The sequence below is a fragment of the Lontra canadensis genome, unplaced genomic scaffold, assembly GCF_010015895.1.
Source record: "Lontra canadensis isolate GAN:19392208 unplaced genomic scaffold, GSC_riverotter_1.0 scaffold14, whole genome shotgun sequence".
NCBI classification, from domain to species: domain Eukaryota; kingdom Metazoa; phylum Chordata; class Mammalia; order Carnivora; family Mustelidae; genus Lontra; species Lontra canadensis.
The window spans coordinates 24,836,552-24,859,447 of NW_022631008.1; the positions used below are offsets into that span (position 1 = coordinate 24,836,552).

Consider the following 22,896-nt stretch of genomic DNA (forward strand, 5'->3'; position numbering starts at 1 on the left):
GCTGCTTCATTTTTGGTGTATAGAAATGCAACAAATTTCAGTAGATCCTGCAACTTACTGAATTTAACAGTTTAGCAGGTTTTGGGTGGAGTCTTTTGGGGTTTCTATGTATAGTATCATGTCATCTGCAAATAATGAATTGAATGTTTTATTTCTTTCTTACCAATTTCAATGCCTTTTATTTCTTTTTGCTATATTATTGCTAGGACTTCCAGTACTCTGTTGAATATAAGTGGTCAGAGTGTACATCTTTATCTTGTTCTTGACCTTAGGGGAAAAGCTCTCAGTTTTTCCTGATTGAGAATGATGTTTGCTGTGGAGTCTTTCATATATGACCTTTATCATGTTGAGATATGTTCCCTCTTGGGGCACCTCGGTGGCTCAGTGGGTTAAGCCACTTTGATAACTTTGATGGTTATCAGTCTATTCAGAGCGTCTATTTCTTCCTGTTTCAGTTTTGGTAGTTTAAGTGGATTATGCCTTCGGCTCAGGTCATGATCTCAGGGTCCTGGGATTGAGCTCCACATAGGGCTCTCTCTGTTCAGCGGGGAGCCTGCTCCCCCCCCACCACCTGCCTCTCTGCCTACTTGTGATTGCTCTCTCTGTCAAATAAATAAGTAAAATATTTAAAAAAAAGAGAGAGATCTGTTCCCTCTAAACCTATTTTGTTGAGAGTTTTTATCATGAGTTGATGTTCTGCTTTGTCAAACACTTTTTCTACATCTATTGAAATGATCATATAGTTCTTATCCTTTCTCTTATTGTTGTGATATATCAGATTGATTGATTCGTGAATATTGAACCACCCTTCCAATCCAGGAATAAATCCCACTTGATCATTGTGAATGATTTTTTTAATGTGTTGTTGGATTCAGTTTGCTAGTATTTTATTGAGGATTTTTGCACCTGTGTTCATCAAATATATTGGCTTGTAGTTCTCTTTTTTGTGATGTTTTTATCTGGTTTTGGTATCAAGGTAATGGTGGGCTCATATAATGAATTTGGAAGTTTTCCTTCCTTTAATATTTTTTGGAATAGTTTGAGAATTATAGGTATTAACTCATCTTTACATGTTTGGTAGAATTTGCCTGTGATGCATTCTGGTCCAGGACTTTTGTCTGTTGGGAGTTTTTTGATTATTGATTCCATTTCTTTGATGGTTATTCAGATCGTCTATTTCTTCCTGTTTCAGTTTTGGTAGTTTATATGTTTCTAGGAATTTATCCTTTTCTTCTAGGTTGGCCAATATGTTGGCATATAATTTGTCATAATATTCTCTTATAATTGTTTATGTTTCTGTGGCATTGGTTGTTATTTTTTGTCTGTCATTTGTGATCTTATTTGAGTCCTTATTCTTTTTATTCTTGATAGGTCTGTCTAGGAGTTTCTCAATTTTGTTGATTTTTTACAAAGAACCAGCTTCTAGTTTTGTTGATCTGTTCTATTATTTTTTGTTTTGGTTTGTTTTTTAGTTTCTATATCATTTATTTCTACTCTAATCTTTATTTTTCCTTCCTTCTGGTGGTTTTATATTTTGCTTGTTCTTTTTATAGCTCCTTTAGATGCAAAGTTAGGTTGTTTGAGATTTTTCTTCTTGAGGGTGGCCTGTGTTGCTATAAATTTTCTTCTTATGACCACTTTTACTGCATCCTAAAGGTTTTGGACCATTGTATTTTTATTTTCATTTGTTTCCATGTACTTTTTATTTCTTCTTTTATTTCCTGGCTTACTCATTCATTGTTTAGTAGCAGGTTATTTAACCTCCATGTATTTGTGGTCTTTCCAGATGTTTTCTTGTTGTTGATTTCTAGTTTTATAGACTTGTCATCCCAAAAGATTCATGGTATGACTTTAATCTTGAATTTGTTGAGGTTTGTTTTGTGAGCTAAAATACGATCTGTTTTGGAGAATGTCCCATGTGCACTTGAAAAGAAGGTAGAGGCTCCTGGGTGGCTAAGTGGGTTAAAGCCTGTGCCTTCAGCTCAGGTCATGATCTCAGGGTCCTGGGATTGAGCCCCGCATCAGGCTCTCTGCTCAGCAGGGAGTCTGCTTCCCCACCTTCTCTCTCTGCCTACCTCTCTGCCTACTTGTGATCTCTATCAAATAAATAAAATCTTAAAAAAAAAAGAAAAGAAAGTATTTCTACTATTTTAGAATGGAATCTTCTGAATATATCTGTTAAATCTATCTGGTCCAGTGTGTCAGTCAAAGCCATTGTTTTCTTGTTAATTTTTTGTTTAGATGGTCTGTCCGTTGATGTAAGTGAGGTGTTAAGGTCCCCTACTGTTACTGTATTGTTATCAATTAGTTCCTTTATTTTTGTTATTGTTATTATTTTTAATATTAACTTTTATGTATTTGGGTGCTTCTCTGTTGGGTGCATAAATATTTACAATCATTATATCTTCTTGTTGGATTACCCCTTTTATTAGTATATAGTGTCTTTCTGTGTCTCTTGTTATAGTCTTTGTTTTAAAGTCTGTTTTGTGCAATATAAGTATTTTTTTTACTCTGGCCTTCTTTTGCCATCCATTTGCATGATTGATGTTTCTCTATCCCCTCACTTTCAATCTGCAAATATCTTTCGGTCTGAAATGAGTCTCTTATAGGCAGCGTATAGATGGATCTTGATTTTTTTTTTACATTCTGTCACCCTATGTCTTTTGATTGGAGCATTTAGTACATTTACATTCAAAGTAGTTTATTGATGGATATGTATTTATTGTCAATTTGTTATTTGTTTTGTGATTGTTTCTAAAGATGTCCTCTGATCCTTGTCTTTCTTTCATGTTTTGCTTAATTGTTTAGGGATGTGTTTGAATTTCTTTCTCCTTATTCTTTGCATATTTATTAGTGGTTTTGATATGTGTTTACCATTATGTTTTTGTATATAACCTCTTCTGCAATGCTTGGATTTTTAAGGAAGAAAATCTGTATATCCATGTACATCTCCAAAGTATTTAGGTCCTTGTAATCCTTTAAAAATCCTCTTTGCATGTATTTCATCTGTAAGTATTATTATAGTTATTCACTGTAGAGAACGTAGAAGTCCTTATTACCAGTCTTGAAAAATGAATGTGCCGTAATTTCAGTACTCTCTCTTATATGACCAAGTGCTCATTTAACTCTGTTTAGAGATCATTAAAAAATTGTAGGCAAGAACTTCTACTGAATTTTTAAATAGTGTTTAGTAAACAATGACAAATGTTGATATAAATGTATTATAAAATCTTTATGTCTGAGAAAAAGAATATTAAACAACTACTCTGAAAAAAATGGTAGCTAAGTAACATTTCAGGAGATCTATTGCATTGATAATTAGCATAATATTTGAATTGCAAAAAAACTCTTCAATTTAATGAGTACAGTTCTTTTTCACTTAAGTGTCCTGTAAAAACCTAAAGGTTTTCAAGCCAAATAAATTTTGTTTAGAATTCTGTTTAGAAAATACTTCTCAGAGCATAAAGTTTCATTATGTATCCTTATAAAGGCAGAGTGTTTTTAAAGTTAACCCCTTAAAAAATTAACTCTTGAAGCCTGAAAGGTATTATTTGATTTTAACTTTGCTGATGAGTGGAAACTTTCAGTCAAGAATATTACAAGTGGGCCTTTTACATCTTTCATTGTCATGAACCTACTGAAAGGTACACATTTGTTAAGTTAGACATCTCAGAACTTTATTTGTCCATAACAAAGATATTATTTTGTAAGTGAGACCAAAAGGTTACCTTAATATAGATAAACTTTCATTAGTGTAATATGAACACAGTGTTTTTTGATATTCACTTTGGCATTTTCCCCAATAAATTTTAAAAGAACTTATTAAGCTATAATCAATATACAATAAATGGCACATATTTAAAGGGTACAATTTGCAAAATATTGGCATGTGCGTATATCTGTGAAATCACCACCACAGTCAATATAATGAATATTTCCATCACACTCAAACTTTCTTCTTTCCTTATTTTCATCTCTCCTGGTCATTGTTTTCCTGCTGACCCTTTCTGTAGGCAACCACCAATTTGCTTTGTTACTGTAGCTTTAGTTTGCTTTTTTTAGAGTTTTATATAATTAGAATCAAACAGTATGTACCTTTTTTTTTTTTTGGTCTGGCCTCTTACTCTGCATAATTATTTTGAGCTTCATCTTTTTTGTTGTGTGTATGGTTTCTACTTTTTATTGCTAAGTAGTATTTCATTATACAGAAAAGCCACAGTTTACTTATCCACTCATGTAATGATGGTCATTTGGATTGCTTCCAGTTTTTGGCTATTACAAATAAAGATGCTGTAAACATTGAGTGTATTTAAATGATCTTATTTTTTGGGACACCTGGCTGGTTCAGTTAGTGGAGCATGTGACTATTGATCTTGGAGTCGTGAGTTCAAGCCCCATGTTGGGCGTGGAGCCTACTTAAAAAATAAATCAATAAAATAAGAATATTTTATTTTCGAATGTTACCACTTATTAGCAATCATGGCTGTGAACTCTTATCATACAGTAGTGTTTTTTGTACCTTCCCCAACAACCTAATAATTAGGGAAGATTATGAAAACATCTAACTTAATAATCCACTTCCTGAATTTTACCTATTGACTCATTTGAGGTTATTGATTATAGGAAAGGAAAGATCTCATTTTGGATTTGAAAATTCCAACAGCCTAGCCAACATTATCTTACCTTTTGTAATATCCCTAAATAAATAATTAAATGTAACTGAATTAAAGCCTCTTATCCTTAATTAACCAAAGAGCTTTGCAAATACATTCTACACTATAATGATGTTAGGATGAATATTTTTCTAAAGAGAATAAATGTTTCCTAATGACCATATTTTCTTTCCATAAGTAAATGTGGCAGTTGAGGTCTATGTCAGTCATCAAATTTTCTCTAAACAAGGAAATATAGGAAGGAAACTCTAAAGCATATTTTTAAAAAAATCAAGACGCATAACCTAATTCACGGGTTTTATTATTGAGAAGACTTTTTACTGTTCTCATTTTTATACTCTTTTAAAAAAATCTCCTTACTTTAGATTTTACTTTTAAAAGGGATGCTTTATATGCAATAACATTTCAATCTCTTGAATAAAATTCCAAGTCCTTTTTTTTTAGGAAGAGAAAATGAAGAAAAATATGGAAAGCTTAAAATTTGCTACCTCTTTCCACTTCTTTGCTCTTGACAGTGTCTGTTCATGTGTGTGGATATGTCTGAACGTACATGCACTGTGACACATGCATATTCTAAAGCAAAAAATACTAGCTGTTTATTATTTTATAACTATTAAATTTATAGTCTTTTGAGAATGGGATTTTAATTTTTAGGTAATTTCTCTTAAAGTAGAGTGGCCTTAGTGTCATTTACCTTTATGTTAAATATGTAATCTTGATACAAATACATGCACAGTTCTGTCTTTTGATGTGTTTTCTTAAAAGGCTAATCTTGTTACACATTTTTAATTGTGTACTGAGAATTTTTACTATAGATTGAGATAAAGGGCAATATAATTCCTTTCCCAGTAAAATTCTATATGTTGAAATATTAAATACTTTAAAAAATACCTGATGTTGAGTTATTGACTTAGGATTATTTGTGATCTCTTCCAAATTCTTTTATTACTTTTTTTTTAAACCACAGTTCAAAGCCAATTTGATTGAATGTCTTTTGATTTTCTTTCATAATTTTGTCAGTTCTTCTTCTTATTAAGAATATAATGAATTTTGTGTAGTACCAGAATAGAAATCAATTTCGGTTATTTTTCTTTTGCATGTTTATCTTTTTTATAAATAGAAAGCTTTATTTTCTAGACTGAGATATGAGCTAACATTAGATTTAGGCTAAATAAAAAACTAAAAGCAATTTTTTCTTTCAGATCTCTATAAAAATGGACTCCAAAGAGCTAACTTCGTACCATTCATTGCTGTCCTAAAGGTAAGGAAAATCACTTACTTGTGTTCACTGATTAATATCATCATATTCACTGATAATTAAGGGCTTTTGTAGCATTGCCATGGCCTTGCATTCAAGCAAAATAAATTTTGAAACTAGATAGTTACAAAGACATTAAAGAAGAAAGAATTTTTTTTTTATATAGTATTCATCAATGTGTACACAGGAGGAATTATAAAATATAATCTAAATTATTGTCTAACTGAAACTTTTGGTAGTTTGCATTTATAAATTTTAATTTGAGGTTTGCTCATAAATATTATAGCGGAATGTTTAACCTTATACATTGATTTCTGAAAAAAATGTTTAGTGTTCTCTGTTTCTTTCAGGTTAATGGTCTTTAACATGTTTTCTCATCTATTAAAGTTGCTATTCTAGAGTAGCATTATTACAAAAATATTCTAATATATTTAAATGTGATTGCCATCAAGTTATCATGAAATTATGTCAAGTTGAGGCACATAAATAGTTTAAATATTTGTGTGTATCATCACTGCATAGAGTTTGAAATAGTCTTCATTACAATCTGATTAGGAATAAAGTAACCTCCTTTTTCACTATTAATTTAAATATTTTTTTACAAAATTTTTCAATAATTATATATCCTACCAGTATTTATTGGGAACCTACTATGTGCAAAGTGCTACATTAAGCATGATGGGTAATGCAATCATGAAATAGGCTATTTTTCTTACTTATAAGTCATTTATATTCTAGTTGGTCATATAGTACATGCACAAATATCTATAACACAAAGCAAAATGAAGTACCAAACAAAAATGTACCAAAAAAAAGCATATGTGCCAAAATATAATCCCCATAATTCTCAGTTACATATTTTTCCCAGTCTACAGCAATATAACTGAAGAAGGGATAAAGTTGTATTATTTTTTTAAAACCCAATAACCTCAAAAATTCTTATGAAGAAAGCATATAATTATATGCCCCATTGCATATAATGGGGCACCTGGATGGCCTAGTTGGTTGAGTATGGACTTTTGATTTTGGCTCAGGTTGTGATCTCAGGGTCCTGGGATTGAGTCCATCAGCTCTGTGCTCAGTGGGAAGTTGCTGGAGATATTCTCCCTCTCCCTTTGCCCGCCCCCCCAGCTCACACGTGCATGTTCTCTCTCCCTGTCTTTCAAATAAATAAATATTTTTAAAAAGGAGAAGAATATTTTTTCTTCAAATATTCTAAAGATATAGTCAGACAATATTTTTGAAGATGTTGGTGCCAAACTTTATTCCCTGCGCTATACTTAGGAGAATTAAAACATGTATTTTCTTGACCAATTTTAAGTTCCCAGACGTTTTTAATTTCTGTGAGGTATTTATAGATGTAAGGCAAAGTACTCTTTGAAGATTTATGCCGTTAGTATTTTTTTCCCCTTTGCATTCATGTTTTACATTCGGGGAGAAGGTAAATCTGCAGTGTTTTCTCTATGCTGGGAATCCAAAGTGATTTGGTAGATATAGATATCAAAATATAAATAGGGAAGCTGAGAAAAATAGGTGCTAAAAATAGTACCTTCGTATAGCAGAAAATATATAAAATATAAGAGTGAAGGCTCACATAATGAAACAAGTTAAATGTTCTCAGGGAACTTTGTAGGTACATTTTTTTTTAACCACAAACATTTTTTGGCCAGTAATTTTTTGTACTTTAATATTTAATAACATTATTAATAAGCAACTAAATTGGCCAGATTTAATTTAAATTTTTTACCCTTTTCACCTTTAATTTTTTTTTTTTGTAGAGAAAGGAACACTAAAGAGATAAATAATCCAAATTTGAAATTGAGAACTGAGATAATTTGAAATTGAACATAAACTAAAATTTGTAGGGAATTAAATACCAGATTGGATGAGAAAATATTTAAAATGTCTCATTTATTCAAAAGACTTTTGACATGTAACAAAACAGCCCGATAAATATATGCTGTGGCTGGTTTCCCAGGAACTTTTTTGGTGGGCATATGTAGTTTCCCTTGTAAGAAAAGGTTGTTTCATATTTATTTAAATGATATTTTGCCTATTTATATATGCTACCATTACCCTTGCAAATTGGCCTAGCTGAGAGAGATATTTAGCAGAAGTCAATCTTAAAACAAACAGAGAATCTTGGTTTAATCCCAGGGTCCTGGGATCGAGCCCCATATTGAGCTCCCTGCTCAGCGGGAAGCCTGCTTCTCCCTCTGCCTGCTGCTCCCTGTGCTTGTGCTCTCCCTGCAAATAAATAAATAAAATCTTTTTTTAAAAAAAAGAGATTCTAGGGGTATCTGGGTGGCTCAGTGGGTTAAAGCCTTTACCTTCGCCTTGGGTCATGATCCTGGGGTCCTGGGATCGAGCCCTGCATCGAGCTGTCTGCTCAGCAGGGAGCCTGCTTTTCCCCCCTTTCTCTGCCTACCTCTCTGCCTACTTGTGATCTCTGTCTGTCAAACAAATAAATAAATAATCTTTAAAAAAAGAAGAGATTATAAATCAAATAGAAATTTATTTGGGGAAAAGTACAGTGTAAAATTCATTTTTTCCCTTTATGTCCTCTTCTATAAACCAAGTGATAACAAGTCTAATTCACTACAAGAACTTGTGATTTATTGCTTGGAGTATTGCAAAAAAAACCAAACAAATCCAAGAGCTTATAAAAGCTCTTAGTAAATAATAATATTGTCATAAGGTAGTAGAAATGATGAGGAAGACTAATATGCCATTAAAAAACAAAATGTGGTGGGACGCCTGGGTGGCTCAGTGGGTTAAGCCTCTGCCTTCGGCTCAGGTCATGATCTCAGGATCCTGGGATCGAGTCCTGCATCGGGCTCTCTGCTCAGCGGGGAGCCTGCTTCCCTCTCTCTGTCTCTGCCTGCCTCTGTCTACTGTGATCTCTCTCTGTCAAATAAATAAATAAAATCTTTAAAAAAAAATGTGGTATATTCAAACAATGAGTTATTGTTCTGCCCTAAAAAAGGAATGAAATTCTCACATATGCTACATTATGGACAAACCTTGAAAACATTTGAGAGAAGCCAGAAACAAAAGGACAAATACTATATGATTCCACTTATATGAGGTGCCTGGAAAAGGCATATTCAGAGAAACAGAAAGTACATTAGAGGTTACCAGAGGCTGAGAGGAGAGGGGAATGAGTGGTTATTGTTTCATGAGTAGAGTCTCTCTTTAGGATGATGAAAAAGTTATGGATATAGATAGTGGTAATGATTGCATAACATCGTCAGTGTACTTAATGGCATTGAACTGTACACTTAAGAGGGTTAAAATAATAAATTGTATGTTGTGTATATTTTACCACAATTTATTACAAGAAGAAAAAAGTCATAGTACTGTAAGGGATTTATAAAGTGTTCAGGTACATTTCCTGTAGGAAGTCTTCCTAGAATAACCCCTCCAAACAAAACAAAGCAAAACAAAACAAACAAGAAAAAACAAACCGTTACATATAACTTCCACTCCCTTTTAAGTAGGGAGGCTCCTATTTCACTCTTACTTGCACTTTCTTTGAGTTTATTTTGATGTTCTTTTTTTAACTTCCCGAGATTAATTTTTTATTTATTTTTTTTTAAAGATTTTATTTATTTATTTGACAGACAGAGGTCACAAGCAGGCAGAGAGGCAGGCAGAGAGAGAGGAGGAAGCAGGCTCCCTGCTGAGCAGAGAGCCCGATGCGGGGCTTGATCCCAGGACCCTGAGATCATGACCTGAGCCGAAGGCAGCGGCTTAACCCACTGAGCCACCCAGGCGCCCCCCGAGATTAATTTTTTAAAAATCTCATTTCGACCTTCATTCCTAAATGCATTTAAGGCTATTTATTTTCCTTTAAATAGCTACATTCATTAAGTTTGATAGTATTTTCACTGTTAAGTTCAAAGTATTTTCTCAGTTTTATTGTGATTTCTACTTTAACCCATGAATCACCTGGAAGTATGTCTCTTAATTTCCAAACAAACATAAAAAATTTTCTAGTTATGCTTTTGTTATTATTTTCTTTTTTTTTTTTTTAAGATTTTATTTATTTATTTGAGAGAAAGAATAAGAGAGAGAACATGAGAGGAGAGAGGACAGTGGGAGAAACACTCTCTGGCAATCAGAGAGCCTCATGTGGGACTCGATCCCAGACTCCAGGATCATGACCTGAGCAGAGGGAGGTTGTTTAACCAACTGAGCCACCCAGGACCCCCTTGTTATTATTTTCTTAACAAGTGCTTGATCACATTGTGGTTGGAGGATATGGTATGTGCAACCTAAATCCTTTGAAATTTGTTGAAACTTGCTTTATGCCCTAATGTGTGGGCAATTAAAAAAAAATTCTCTGTATTCTTCTTTTTAAAAATATTTTTAAAAGTTTTTTTATTTAAGTAATTTTTACACCCTATATAAAAATGACACCTCATGACCCCAAGATCAAGAGTCACATGCTCTTCTGACTGACGCAGCCAGGCACCCCATATACTCTCTATAGTCTTAAAAATAGTGAGTATTCAAATATAGTTGGTTGTGCTAGTATATATAAACATTACACCCATTAAATTAGAATTTTTAATTATAATGTTCCAATTTTTATTTTTTTTCCCATCAAGTACTACAAAGCTCATGGAAAATGTCACTCATGATGATTGTGAATTTGTCCATTTCTCTGATAATTTTGTCATTGACCTTACATATTTGGAGGTTATGTTGTAAGTTACATGCAGAGTTGAAATTATTAAATATTGCTTGTGAACAGAACTTCCTTAATGACATTTTTAGGAAATAACTATCATTTATTTATTTATTTATTTGAGAGAGAGAGAGAGAGAGATCACAAGTAGGCAGAGAGGCAGGCAGAGGGAGATGGGGAGGCAGGCTCCCTGCTGAGCAGAGAGCCCAGTGGGGACTCCATCCCAGGACCCTGAGATCGTGTCCTGAGCCGAAGGCAGAGGCTTAACCCACTGAGCCACTCCCTTAATGACATCTTTTACTAAGTAGTAATATAAGCTCCTTTGTTTCAAGCGTAGTCATATGCCTGTTGAAGCATTTTTTTCATGTCTGCTTTGAATTGCACATGCATAGGGTAATTTTATTGGATAATTTTAATATCTCTGTCATCTTGAAGTTGGCATATATTGATTGTCTTTTTACATTCCGTGTGAGATCTTCCTGGTTTTTGGTATGAATGAATTTCATTGGAATCTTGAACATTTTCATAATTTGTCATAAGACTTTAGATCTTATTTTTTTAATCTTTTTTTATTATGGTAAAGTACATGTAATGTAAAATTTACTATTTTAACCATTCTTAAATGTACAGTTCAGTGGCATTAAGTACATTCACACTGTTGTACAACCATCACCACCATCCATCTCTGGAACTTTTGCATCTTCCCAAATTGAAATTCTGTACTCATTAAATAATAACTCCCCATTCTCTTCTACTCCCAACTCCTCCTCATCACCATTCTTTCTGTCTCTGTGAATTTGCCATTTTTAGACACCTTATGTAAATGGAATCATATAATATTTGTCCTTTTGTTTCTGGCTTTTTCCACTTAGCATAATGTCTTCAGGGTTCATCCATACTGTATCATGTGTCAAATTCCATCCCTTTTTAAGAAATAAAATTCCATTTTATGTAATACCACAATTTGTTTATCTCTTCATCTGTTGATGGACATTGGGTTAATTCTACCTTTTGACTCTTGTGAATAATGCTGCTCTGAACACTTCTGTGCAAATATTGGTTTGAGTCTTTTTAATTCTTCTGTATATATACCCAGGAGTTGAATTTCTAGGTCATATGTAAATTTATATTGAAGTTTTTGAGGAACTGCCATAATGTTTTCCTTAGAAACTGCACCATTTTATATTCCCACCAGCAATACACAAGGTTTTCAGTTTCTTTACATCCTTGCCAAAACTCGTCATTGTTATTGTTATTATTATTATTATAGCCACCCTAACAGGTGTAAAGTGGTAGCTCATTGTAGTTTTTTTTTTTAAGATTTTATTTATTTATTTGTCAGAGAGAGAGAGCACACATAAGCAGGCAGAGTGGCAGGCAGAGGCAGAGAAAGAAGCAGACTCCCTGCGGGGCAGGGAGCCCGATGCGGCACTCGATCCCAGGACTCTGGGATCATAGCCTGAGCTGAAGGCAGCGGCTTGACCAACTGAGCTACCCAGGCATCCCTCATTGTAGTTTTGATTCATATTTCTCAAGTGATTAGTGATGTGTACCATCTTTTTATGTGCTTATTGGCCATTTGTTTGTCATCTTTATTTCACTTTTTTTTTAAGATTTATTTATTTATTTTAGAGAGAGAGAGGGAGAGAGAGAGAGAGAGGGAGAGCACAAATGTGAGGGGCAAAGGGAGAGGGAGTCAAGAAGACTTCACACAGAGTAGGGAGTCCAGTGCATGGCTGGATCCCATGACCCTGAGATCATGATCCAAGCCAAAATCCAGAGTTGGTCCCTCAGCCAGCTGTGTCACCCAGGAACCCGTTTATCATCTTCAAACTTTAGTTTTAGATGGCTTTTTTGGACACTGTTCTGACAAAGGTTAGGCACCATCTCTTTATTGCCAGATACAGGTAGAAGCCCAGGTTCTTTATTCACCATCTGTTGAGAAGATGCACCTTGTTTCTGCTGGTGGAGAGGTTCCGTTGATGTCATCAGGGGAGGGAATGGGTGCTCATTTTTGACTGGCAGGGATAGAGGTTTCAGTTCCCTACTTGGTCTTCTCTGACCTTACTGGCAGGAGGGTTAGAATGCCTCCTAAAAGCTTCTGAGAATATACTTCTAGACTCCTCTTTTGACTGGAATGGGTGGAGGTGTCACCCACAGTACGTGTATTTTCCCTGCAGTGTTTGCTGCAGTAAAAGTTATTGTCAAAAAATTGTCTTTTCTCTTATGCTGCCATTTTCCTGGTCCTTTCGCTAAAGAGAGCAGACTTTTGTTGGGTCTTCATTTGTCTATGTCCGTTGGCATTTCAGAGATGCTGGCTTCTTCAGCTCCAAGTCTGAAAAATTTAAATTAGGAAGAAAAGCAGAGAACTCACTGTTCTTTTGAACAGGTCTTGAGATCCCTAGCTGATCCCTAGCTGTTCTTTCTTCTTTCCACTTTTTAGTATATTTTTATGTTTATTTTTTATATAATCTCCAGGATTTTCAATTGTACAGAGAAGGAGGGATAGGGAAAGGGCATCTACTCCATCTTCCCAGAAGTGGATGTCAGTTTGTTAAATGTCCTTCTCTGCTAATTCTATTATTTCTGGTTTTGTTTTTGTGGTCTGGTTTTCTCCCCCTGGTTTTGAGTCCTACTTTCCTGCTTCTTGGCGGATTTAATAATTTGTGATTGGATGCTGGACATTGTGGGTGATTATATTGAGTGTTACTTCCTTTAAGGCTGTTGAGTGTTTATTTTGGCAAGTTACATTTCTTGCAGATCAGCTTTATCCTTTCAAGGCTTGTTTTTAAATTTCAGTAATGTGTCTAAAGTAGCCTTTACTCTAAGACTATTTTAGCCTTTCTTTTATATGTGACCCTTCTAGGCTCTGTACTGAATCCCCTTAGTGTCACTGACATCTCTCTACTCTGGCTGTTCAGAATGCTGTCTTCCAGCTTTGTGTGGATTGCTCTTTCCCCAGTCTTGTGACGTTTCACCTTATGCACATGCAATTTAACATTCAGCCAAAGATTATAGACATTCCCTATGCAGATATCTAGAGCTCTTTCTCTGCATATTTCCTTTTTTAGTGAACTCTTTCATGCAAATCCCAACTGCCTCAATTTCCCTAAACTCTGGTCACTATCTCTTTAACTCATTTAGACTGCTGTGCTACAGTCTAGAAATTGCCTCTGAAAGAAAGCCATGGGAAATGTAATGCTTGCTTGCCTGGTTTATTTCCTACATCTCAGGGATTGCTGTCCTCAGCTACCCGTTGTATTACATCTGATAGCAAATGTTTTACCTGTTATGTCCAGTGTTTTATTGTGTGATGGCAGGAAGGTAAAATTGAGTTCTAAATACTCTGCTTTGACTAAAAGTGTAAGTCTCTTTCTTAGTTTTTTTTTTTTTTAAGTATAATTAACATACATTTTTAAATTGAAGTATAATTAACATACATTAGCCTCAGATATAACATATTGATTCAACAATTCTGTACATTACTCATGCTCACTGCAATAAGTGTGTTCACCATCTGTAACCAAACAGCAGTATTACAGTATTATTGGCTGTGTTCCCTAAGCTGTACTTCTCATCTTCATGACTTATTTATTTTATAACTGGAAATTTGTACCTCTTAATCCTCTTTGTCTGTTTCACCCATCCCCCACCTGAGAACAACCATCAGTTTGTTCTCTATATTTAAGAGTCTGGTTTTTCTCGTTTTTTTGTTAGTTTGTTTGTTTTTTGTTTCCTTTTTTTTTTTTGTCTGTCTGTTTTTTGTTTTTTTGGATTCCACATATGAGTGAAATCATACAGTACTTGTCTTTCTCTGTCTGACTTATTTCACTTAGATAATACCCTCGAGGTCCATCCATATTGTTGCAAATGGAAGGATTTCATTCTCTTTAATGGATGAGTAATATTCCATTGTGTATATATACCACATCTTCTTTATCTTTCCATCTGTTTAGGCACACTTGGGTTGCTTCCATTATCTTGGCTATTGTAAATAATGCTGCAGTGAACACAGGACTGCATGTATCTTTTTTTTTTAATTTCATTTCATTTTTTCAGTGTTCCAAGATTCATTGTTTATGCACCACACCCAATGCTCCATGCAATAGGTGCCCTCCTTAATACCCACCACCAGGCCCTCCTAACCCCCCACCCTTCACCCCTCCAGAACCCTCAGTTTGTTTCTTGAGGTCCACAGTTTGTTTCTTAAGGTCCTCTGATTCTCCCAACTCACTTTTCGAATGAGTGTTTTTTGTTCTCTTTGGGTAAAAACCAGTAGTGGCATTACTGAATGTGAATATGCTGTTTCTATTTTTAATTTTCTTTTGAAGATTTAATTTATTTATTTGACACAGAGAGAGAGAGATCACAAGCAGGCAGAGAGGTGGGCAGAAAGAGAGGGGGAAGCAGGCTCTCTGCTGAGCAGAGAGCCTGATGCGGGGCTCCATCCCAGGACCCGGAGACCACAACCTGAGCTGAATACAGAGGCTCAGACCACTGAGCCACCCAGGGCCCCTCTATTTTTAATTTTTTGAGGAACCTCCATACTGTTTTCCACAGCGGCTCTGCCAATTTACATGTCCGCAGCAGTGTACCAGGATTACTTTCTCTCTACATCCTTACCAATACTTGTTTGTTCTCTCGCTCTTTCTCTCTTTGTCTCTGTCCCTCCTTCCTTCCTTTCTCTCTTTCCTTTCGTAGGCTCCATGCCCAGTGTGTAAGACTTGAACTCACAACACTGAGATTAAGAGTCACATGCTCTACCAACTGCACCAACCAGGCATCCCATTACTTGTTATTTCTTGTCTTTTCGATTCTAGCCATTCTGACAAGATGTAAGGTGATTTGTGGTTTTGATTTACATTTTTCTGATGATGAGTGATGTTGAGCACCTTTTCTTATGTCTCTTGGCTGTCTCTTTGTCTTCTTTGGAAAAATGTCTATTCAGGTTCTCTCCCCATCTTTTCATCCATTTACTTGGGGATTTTTTTGGTGTTGAGTTGTATAAGTTCTTTATGTATTTTGGATATTAACCCCTTATTGGATATATCATTTGCAGATATCTTCTCCCACTCAGCAGGTTGCCTTTTCATTTTGTTAATGGTTTCCATTATCTTGGCTTTTAATTGTAAAGAAGAAGACAGGATATTTTGTAATTTAGAAACTCAGAACCATATTTTTTTCCCAGATACTTTAAAAATATAAGTAGGATAACTATTTTAAAAAGCAGTGATGGGAACATCTTTCCTATGTTTAGAGGAATGATTTTAAATGATGGTACAGTCACATGAAGGGATATAGTATACTTACTTGGAATGATATTTTCAAAAAGCTTTTGATAATGTATAATAATGCTCACAAATAATGTGGGTGACAAAATATGATGCAAGAGTATGTCTGTAACTCTTAATTATGGAGATAATATACACATATAGGAAAATAAATCCTTGTAATAAGTAATGCCAAAATGTAACTAGAACTTTTTTCTGGATGATAAGATTATAGATGATTTACATTTTCTCTGTTAGGCTTTTCTAAGATTTCTAACATTAGACTTTTCTGGAATGATCTTGTGTTATTTTTTATAATAAAACCCATTTTTTTTAAGCAGGTTAATTTTTGCCTATCCTTCTTAGGAAGTCAGCAGATATGGATAGGACTACTCACATTCGAAGTCAAGAAATCAGCAAAAAGCAAAATGGAATGAATATAGGTCATATGTACAGAGGCTATCATGAAAAGTGTGGAATGGTGGGCATAGGAAGGAAGCAGAGCAGACAGGAGAAGTAGATACACACTAATAAGTAAAAGCACATGAAGGTTATACTTTGGAAGAACTACCCCAAGAAATGGGAAACTTTTTCAGATAAAACTTTTCTGTATTTTAAAAAAAATGATAGAAGTTATGGGTACCGATGAAATATGAAAACAGAGATAAAGTAACTATAAGATTGGATGGAAAGTAAGGTGGCAGAGCTAAGAAAAGTGAGGGGAGACCCATTAAAAAAGTGAAGAGCATCGTAGAAAAAGCAAGTTAAAGAATAAAAAATGCTAAAAATAAAATTAGTGATAAAGAGACCCAACTTATGAAAAAATTACAGAAAAGGAAGCTGGAAGAGTCAGAGAGAAAACTATTGTGAAAATGCTAGCTCTGGAAAGCAGATGACAGAGATCAAACATTCACAGAATTCATATTTCTTTTTTTTTTTTAAAGATTTTATTTATTTATTTGACATCAGAGATTACATGTAGGCAGAGAGGCAGGCAGAGAGAGAGGAGGAAGCAGGCTCCCCACTGAGCAAAGAGCCCGATGCGGGGCTCGATCCCAGGACCCGAGCTGAAGGCAGAGGCTTTAACCCACTGAGCCACCCAGGTGCCCCCAGAATTCATATTTCTAAGAGAGAAAAATAATATAGAGGAATAATACATTTTTCTGGTGCATAACTGAATTTCAAGGATAAAGGAAGAGTCCTATGGTTAATTAGGAGAAAATCAGTGGGAAAAAATCAAGCTGGATTGAGACTTGCTACAACTAGATGTAGAATAAAATAGTTTTTACTTTGTTAAAAATAAATATATGCCCTCTGTTAGCTAAGCTATCATGCAAATCTAAGCCTGTAGATACATATTTTTGGATATGTGGTATCACAGGAGTATACAACTCATGAAACTAATTGAACAAACTACTTTAAGTCAAAATTAATAACCTGTAGGTGGAGATATTATGTTAAGAAAACATTGGTGATGATCACTGAATCTGATTAAATATTGTCTTACTCTGGTCTTCAAGTTAGTAAAATTTTTTCATAAGCAGGTGGGAACTTCTGTAATTGAGTTAACTGCAGAATGCTAAAGAATATAGAAAAGGGGCCCCAACCCACACTAGCCGTTTGAATGGAGTAGCGGTACATATCAGGAATATTTCCAAAGAACAAATGATGCTTAAATGAAATAAGCATATAATAAAATTTACCAGGCAAAGTGGGAAAGAACAGTCATCATGGAGAAGAAAACGCAAGGAAAAGACAGAAGCATGAGAATTACCAGTTTAAGATTTTGTGATCAGTAATTCTTTGAGGTTTTCATAAAATAATAATGATCACTGTCCTTCTGTTTGCTTGAAACTTGGAAATCTATTTAAAAGTCAGATCTTTGTTGGGCACCTCGGTGGCTCAGAGGCTCAGAGGAGCCTGGGTGGCTCAGAGGCTTATCTCTGCCTTCGGCTCGGGTCATGGGTCCTAGGGTCCTGGGATAGAGTCCCACATCGGGCTCTCTGCTCAACGGGAGCCTGCTTCTTTCTCTCCCTCTGCCTGTCATTTCCTCTGTTTGTGCTCTCTCTTTCTGGCAAATAAATAAATAAAATCTTTAAAAAAAAAAGATCTTTGTATTATTAGTTATTGTTGTTAATCTCTTACTGTGCCTAATTTATAATTTAAACTTCATTTTAGGTATGTATATATAGAAAATCTAGTATGTATGGGGTTCAGTACTATCTGCAGTTTTAGGCATCTTGGATTGTATCCCTCACAGATAAAGCCAGGGTGACTACTGTAAATTTTAAAAATATAGTACTTAATATCCCCTCTGTCTATTAAAAAAAAAAAGGTGGTCAATACTATGATTATTGTACCTGCTTCAAATTTGAAACCCCTGACTGACCATGTGACACAATATCCTGATTTTGCTGATTTATTCTTAAAGAATTAAAGAATCTTTGTTGTGATTTTTAATAACACGTAGGCAGTTCTTCTAAGTAGATGAGCAGACATAATTGTGAAAGCATGTGTTGGTGTCTACCTAGCACTATCCTATAAAGTTAAATACATCTGTCTCATTTCGGCCCTGCGGGACTGTGATAATCTATACCAGGAGTATAGATATATATATAGAGATCTCCATATAGAGATCTCTAGATCTCTAGATCTCTATATGGAGATCTATATATAAACTATAGCCAGTGGCCAAATCTGGGCAGCCACCTGTTGTAAATAAAATTTTATTGAAAAACTTCACGCTTATTCATTTATGCATTGTCTTTGGCCATTTTCACAGCACAGCAGCAGAGTTAGTAGCTGTGGCATGTATAGCCTTCAAATCCTAAAATATTTACTATCTGGCTTTTTACAGAAAGTTTTCTTATCCCTGATTTATACAACATGCAAAGGAAAGAGAGATAAGTGTTTAAAAGAAAATATGTATAAGGGTGCCCGGGTGGCTCAGTGGGTTAAAGCCTCTGCCCTTCAGCTCAGGTCATGATCTCAAGGTCCTGAGATCGAGCCCTGCATCAGGCTCTCTGCTCAGCAGGGAGCCTGCTTCCTTCTCTCTCTCTGCCTGCTTCTCTGCCTGCTTGTGATCTCTGTCTGTCAAATAAATAAATAAAATCTTAAAAAAAATGAACATATGTATATAGCACTTCTTTTGTATAAAATACGACTTGTTTTATGTGATAGAAATCATGTGTCCCACATAGATTCATTATATTTGTAGGTCTTGCAGAAAGTGGCATTTTAAGAACTTGCTATATTTGGTTGATAGAAGGGATGGAGCTTGGGGAACCAAAAGGTAAGAGGGTGGTTCGGTATCAGTTTCAAATAATTTGTTAAGTTGAGAAGTACCAGTTTTGTTAGGATCAACTTTCTTGGAAATATCTTCACTTTTACACATTTAAGAAAATAACATCTTAGATGTGTGTTCATTGTATAATATACATTGAACATAACCTAGTCCCATTGTAAACTTTATTTAAAATCATGTGGTTGAAGGGAAAAGAGGACCAATTGGTATTTTGAACAGAAGAATCATTTCTTAGGTTAATTTCAACTGGACGATTATTATTGGCTTTCTTGATGCATAGATTGCCTGGCAAGCACTGCTCTTCTCATCTGACCAAATTCCAGCAATCCATGGTATTTTGAACAGCTGTTGTATATTTGGGTAAAAATCTGTCTCTCTATTCCATCACACTTAAACAAACCATTGTGTCTGATGCATTCCATAATGAGCCCTTTAAGAAATAAATGCTAATCATAATTTTAGAGTTAAAAAAAATTCTCCATCTGAATTTTAGAGAATTCCAAAATTTTGGAGAATTCCAAGATTCAGATGGAGAATTTTTTTAAACTTTTTATGATTTTTTTTTGAAGACTATTTTTAAGTTAATCTCTACATCCATCATGGGTCTCAAAATAACAACCCTGAGATCAATGCTCTACTCACTGAGCCAGTCAGGCATCCCTTTCTATGATTTTCTTTTCTTTTCTTTTCTTTTTTTTTAAGATTTATTTTTAAGTAATCTCCTTACCTAACATGGGACTGAAACGAACAATCCCAAGATCGAGGGTCTCATGCTCCACCGACTGAACCAGCCAGGCACCACTTTATGATTTTCTTAATCAGTTTCACAGTATGGACAGATCTATAATAATCCCCCCATGGGAAATGTTCCCATGCAATATTTTACATAGTGTTTTGCCACATAGTGATAGATTCTATTATCAGTAATATGGTATTTTAACTCTAATTCACACTAACACCTTAACAAACTGTTTTCTTTATTAAATTCAAAATCTTCTATTTAAAATTAAAAGAGTTAAAAATTAAATTAAATGAATTAGGTGATTAATAGGTTACCAAAATCACACTGTAAGCTGGTCAGAAATATCACAAATCACACTGTAAGCTGGTCAGCAAGGCATTCTACAGTATCATTTTCTCTTCGACGAATGTTAGGTGGTGAAACAGAAAAAGAAGATACTGCATTAAGTCTTATAAATAAGAATTTCCGTTTTCCTGATAAAGAGTTGTCCGTTTGGAAAACATCATAATCAGATTTGGCTTAACATTTGTTGGGTGTAAATATGCAACACATAAAAACGCTTTATAATTTGAAGTAGTAATAGCTTTGTTATTATTACTGTTTTTATAGTATTTGTTTAATATTCAGGTAATAACTTCATTTCTTCTACTTGGTTGTTAATGTTTCTCAGTTGTTATGCATCCTTTATCTAAAACTTACACAAAAAGCCATGTATTAGCTTTTGGTTTTGTTTCCTGAGGGATTTTTTTTTTTCCCTAAGAAATCTTGTATCTACAGTAAACTCTGAGAATATGTCCTATGTGATGTCTAGTTATAAACTTTAGAAAAATTGTTTATAACCCTTAGGTAAGACACCTTAATGCTCAGACTGCCCACTACCTACATTGGGATTTATAAACTTACTAAGTATATATTTGCCATTTCTTCCTGCCACAATTTTCATGTTACTGTTGAAATTGGTTTGTCAGTTTGTTCATTATAACTTGCAATACTGGAGCTTTCAGATGGCTAAATAATCAGAAGCAGCCTTTGAGGTCAGTGTCAGCCCCACTGACAAACCTCCACTGTGTTGTCACCTGAGTCAGTGTAGCAAGGATTAACTCTTCATTAGGGCGATGTAATATCTTTATTTATGAGTTAACTTTTTATCACTTAAGATCGAAAGAAAGAAGATATAGGAAAGTAGTAGTCTAGAATTGAAAAGAGTTCTGACTTCCCCCACAAACTACTAAAGTGTTCATTTGAACTTTAGTATTCAATGTTTTAAGAAACAAAAGTAACTGTTTGACTTGCGGAACATTCCTGTATTTTGCCATGTTAGGCTAAAGAAATGAAAGAAATCTATTTTCATAAGCCTATTCCATATGTATTTGAGAAAATATATTTAAGCAAATTGGCTCTCATAACAGGCATTAAACTTTATTTGTGGTGGTGTTTTTGTGCTGTGTCCTTGAAATGAATAGATATCTAGAATAAATTTGTTGTAGTGTGGATTTAAAATGTAATTCTTGTCTGTCTTCATACCAGAATGTACACTTTCTATTAGTCAGGGTCTGCCTATGAAAAAGTCATTTTGAGTGTATGCTTTGTATTTTCTGTAATATTCTTACATAAAATGAAAACAAAGACTTTCCATGAAATGTATAAATTATACATTTGTATTTAGGTAATATATGAAATATAAAAATGATATGTTTGCATCAAATAGGACTACAGCAAGCTATTGCTTATGTGTATTATATATAAAATATGTACTGTTATGTCTTGAATTCTCTTAGAATAATAAATAGTTATTTTTGGTTAAATTAGAAGAAATCAGTTCTTTAATGGTGAGAATGGTTGAAAGGAAGTATTTCTTAAATATGAATTAGTTGTTTCTTTGACTCATGAGATAAATTAGTTTAATTACACGTGGCAATTTTCTTGGCTAGTGATGTAATGTGAAATCAAATTCTCCCTTTCCCCTCCCTGAAAACTCAAGCCAATTAATAGAACTTTTAAGCTCTTTGTCATAGGCCACCATGGAGGTCTGCAGAGAAGAACTTTAATCCAATAAACATTTCATTTAGATCATGAAAAGAAAGCATGAGGAGAAGCTCCTGTAAGAGAGGGTGTTACTATGATTCCAGCCATGAACAGATGTGAGGAATTTGCCAAATTAACCAAGAGGTCCTCATATTTAACGCATAAATGTGTCAAAACTAACAGAATAATTATTTAATTTGCTTGAACTTTATATTGAGAAAACTCAAAAAAGCCACAACTGTTTTCTTCAAAGCCTTCACTGTTGGGCTGGATGGACAGGGCAAAGGGAGGTTGTGAGAAATCCAGATAGCAAATAACACTGGCCGAAGCTGGTCAGAAAAGGGAGTAGATAATTAGACGTAATTAGCGTGTATGAATTGTTGTCTCTCTGCCCTTAGCTTGAATAAATTTTGAAGAAAAAACCCTGGTGGTGAAAATCCTTTGATGTAGGAAGAGTCATTGTGGCTTGGCAGCATAAAGGCAGTGTTTTATACTTCTTACATAATGGTCATGACACAGAAACAGTGAATGGACTCCGCACCCCCCTGTCTGCTTTATAGCAAGGACTTTTGGATTCTCTTGAAACAAAATGCATCACAAGTTTTCAGTTGTTAGTAATGAGGTAGCAGACCTCATCAGTGCTCGGAGGAAGCCATCTTTAGCTTTTGTTTAAATCTTAATCACAGTTTTTTTCTTTCTGGGAAATCTGTTTTCTTAAATCAACACTTCTTTTCCCTTCTTTGCTTGCACTTCCAATAAGAGGAAGGAATAATGATGCAGAAAGCTAAATAGAAGAGTTAAACAAAAATTATCACATAAAAGATACATTTTTGTGTGGCTTCTTTTTTTTAAATACATTTTTGTGTTTTTAGTTCCATATGGGAAAGACGCTAGTGCCTTTTTGCCTCAGATTGGTAACATTCTAGGAAGG

General features: G+C 34.5%; 1 protein-coding gene across 2 annotated transcripts in view; it reads left to right on the plus strand.

Moving 5' to 3' along the window:
• The window catches only part of AFG1L (AFG1 like ATPase), a 225,537-nt gene that overhangs the window by 123,886 nt on the left and 78,755 nt on the right, over positions 1-22,896 (plus strand). For both annotated transcript variants that reach the window (XM_032858264.1, XM_032858265.1), the window contains one exon: positions 5,876-5,934. In XM_032858264.1, coding sequence (XP_032714155.1) covers positions 5,876-5,934 — 59 coding nt within the window. The remainder of the gene's footprint in view (positions 1-5,875; positions 5,935-22,896) is intronic.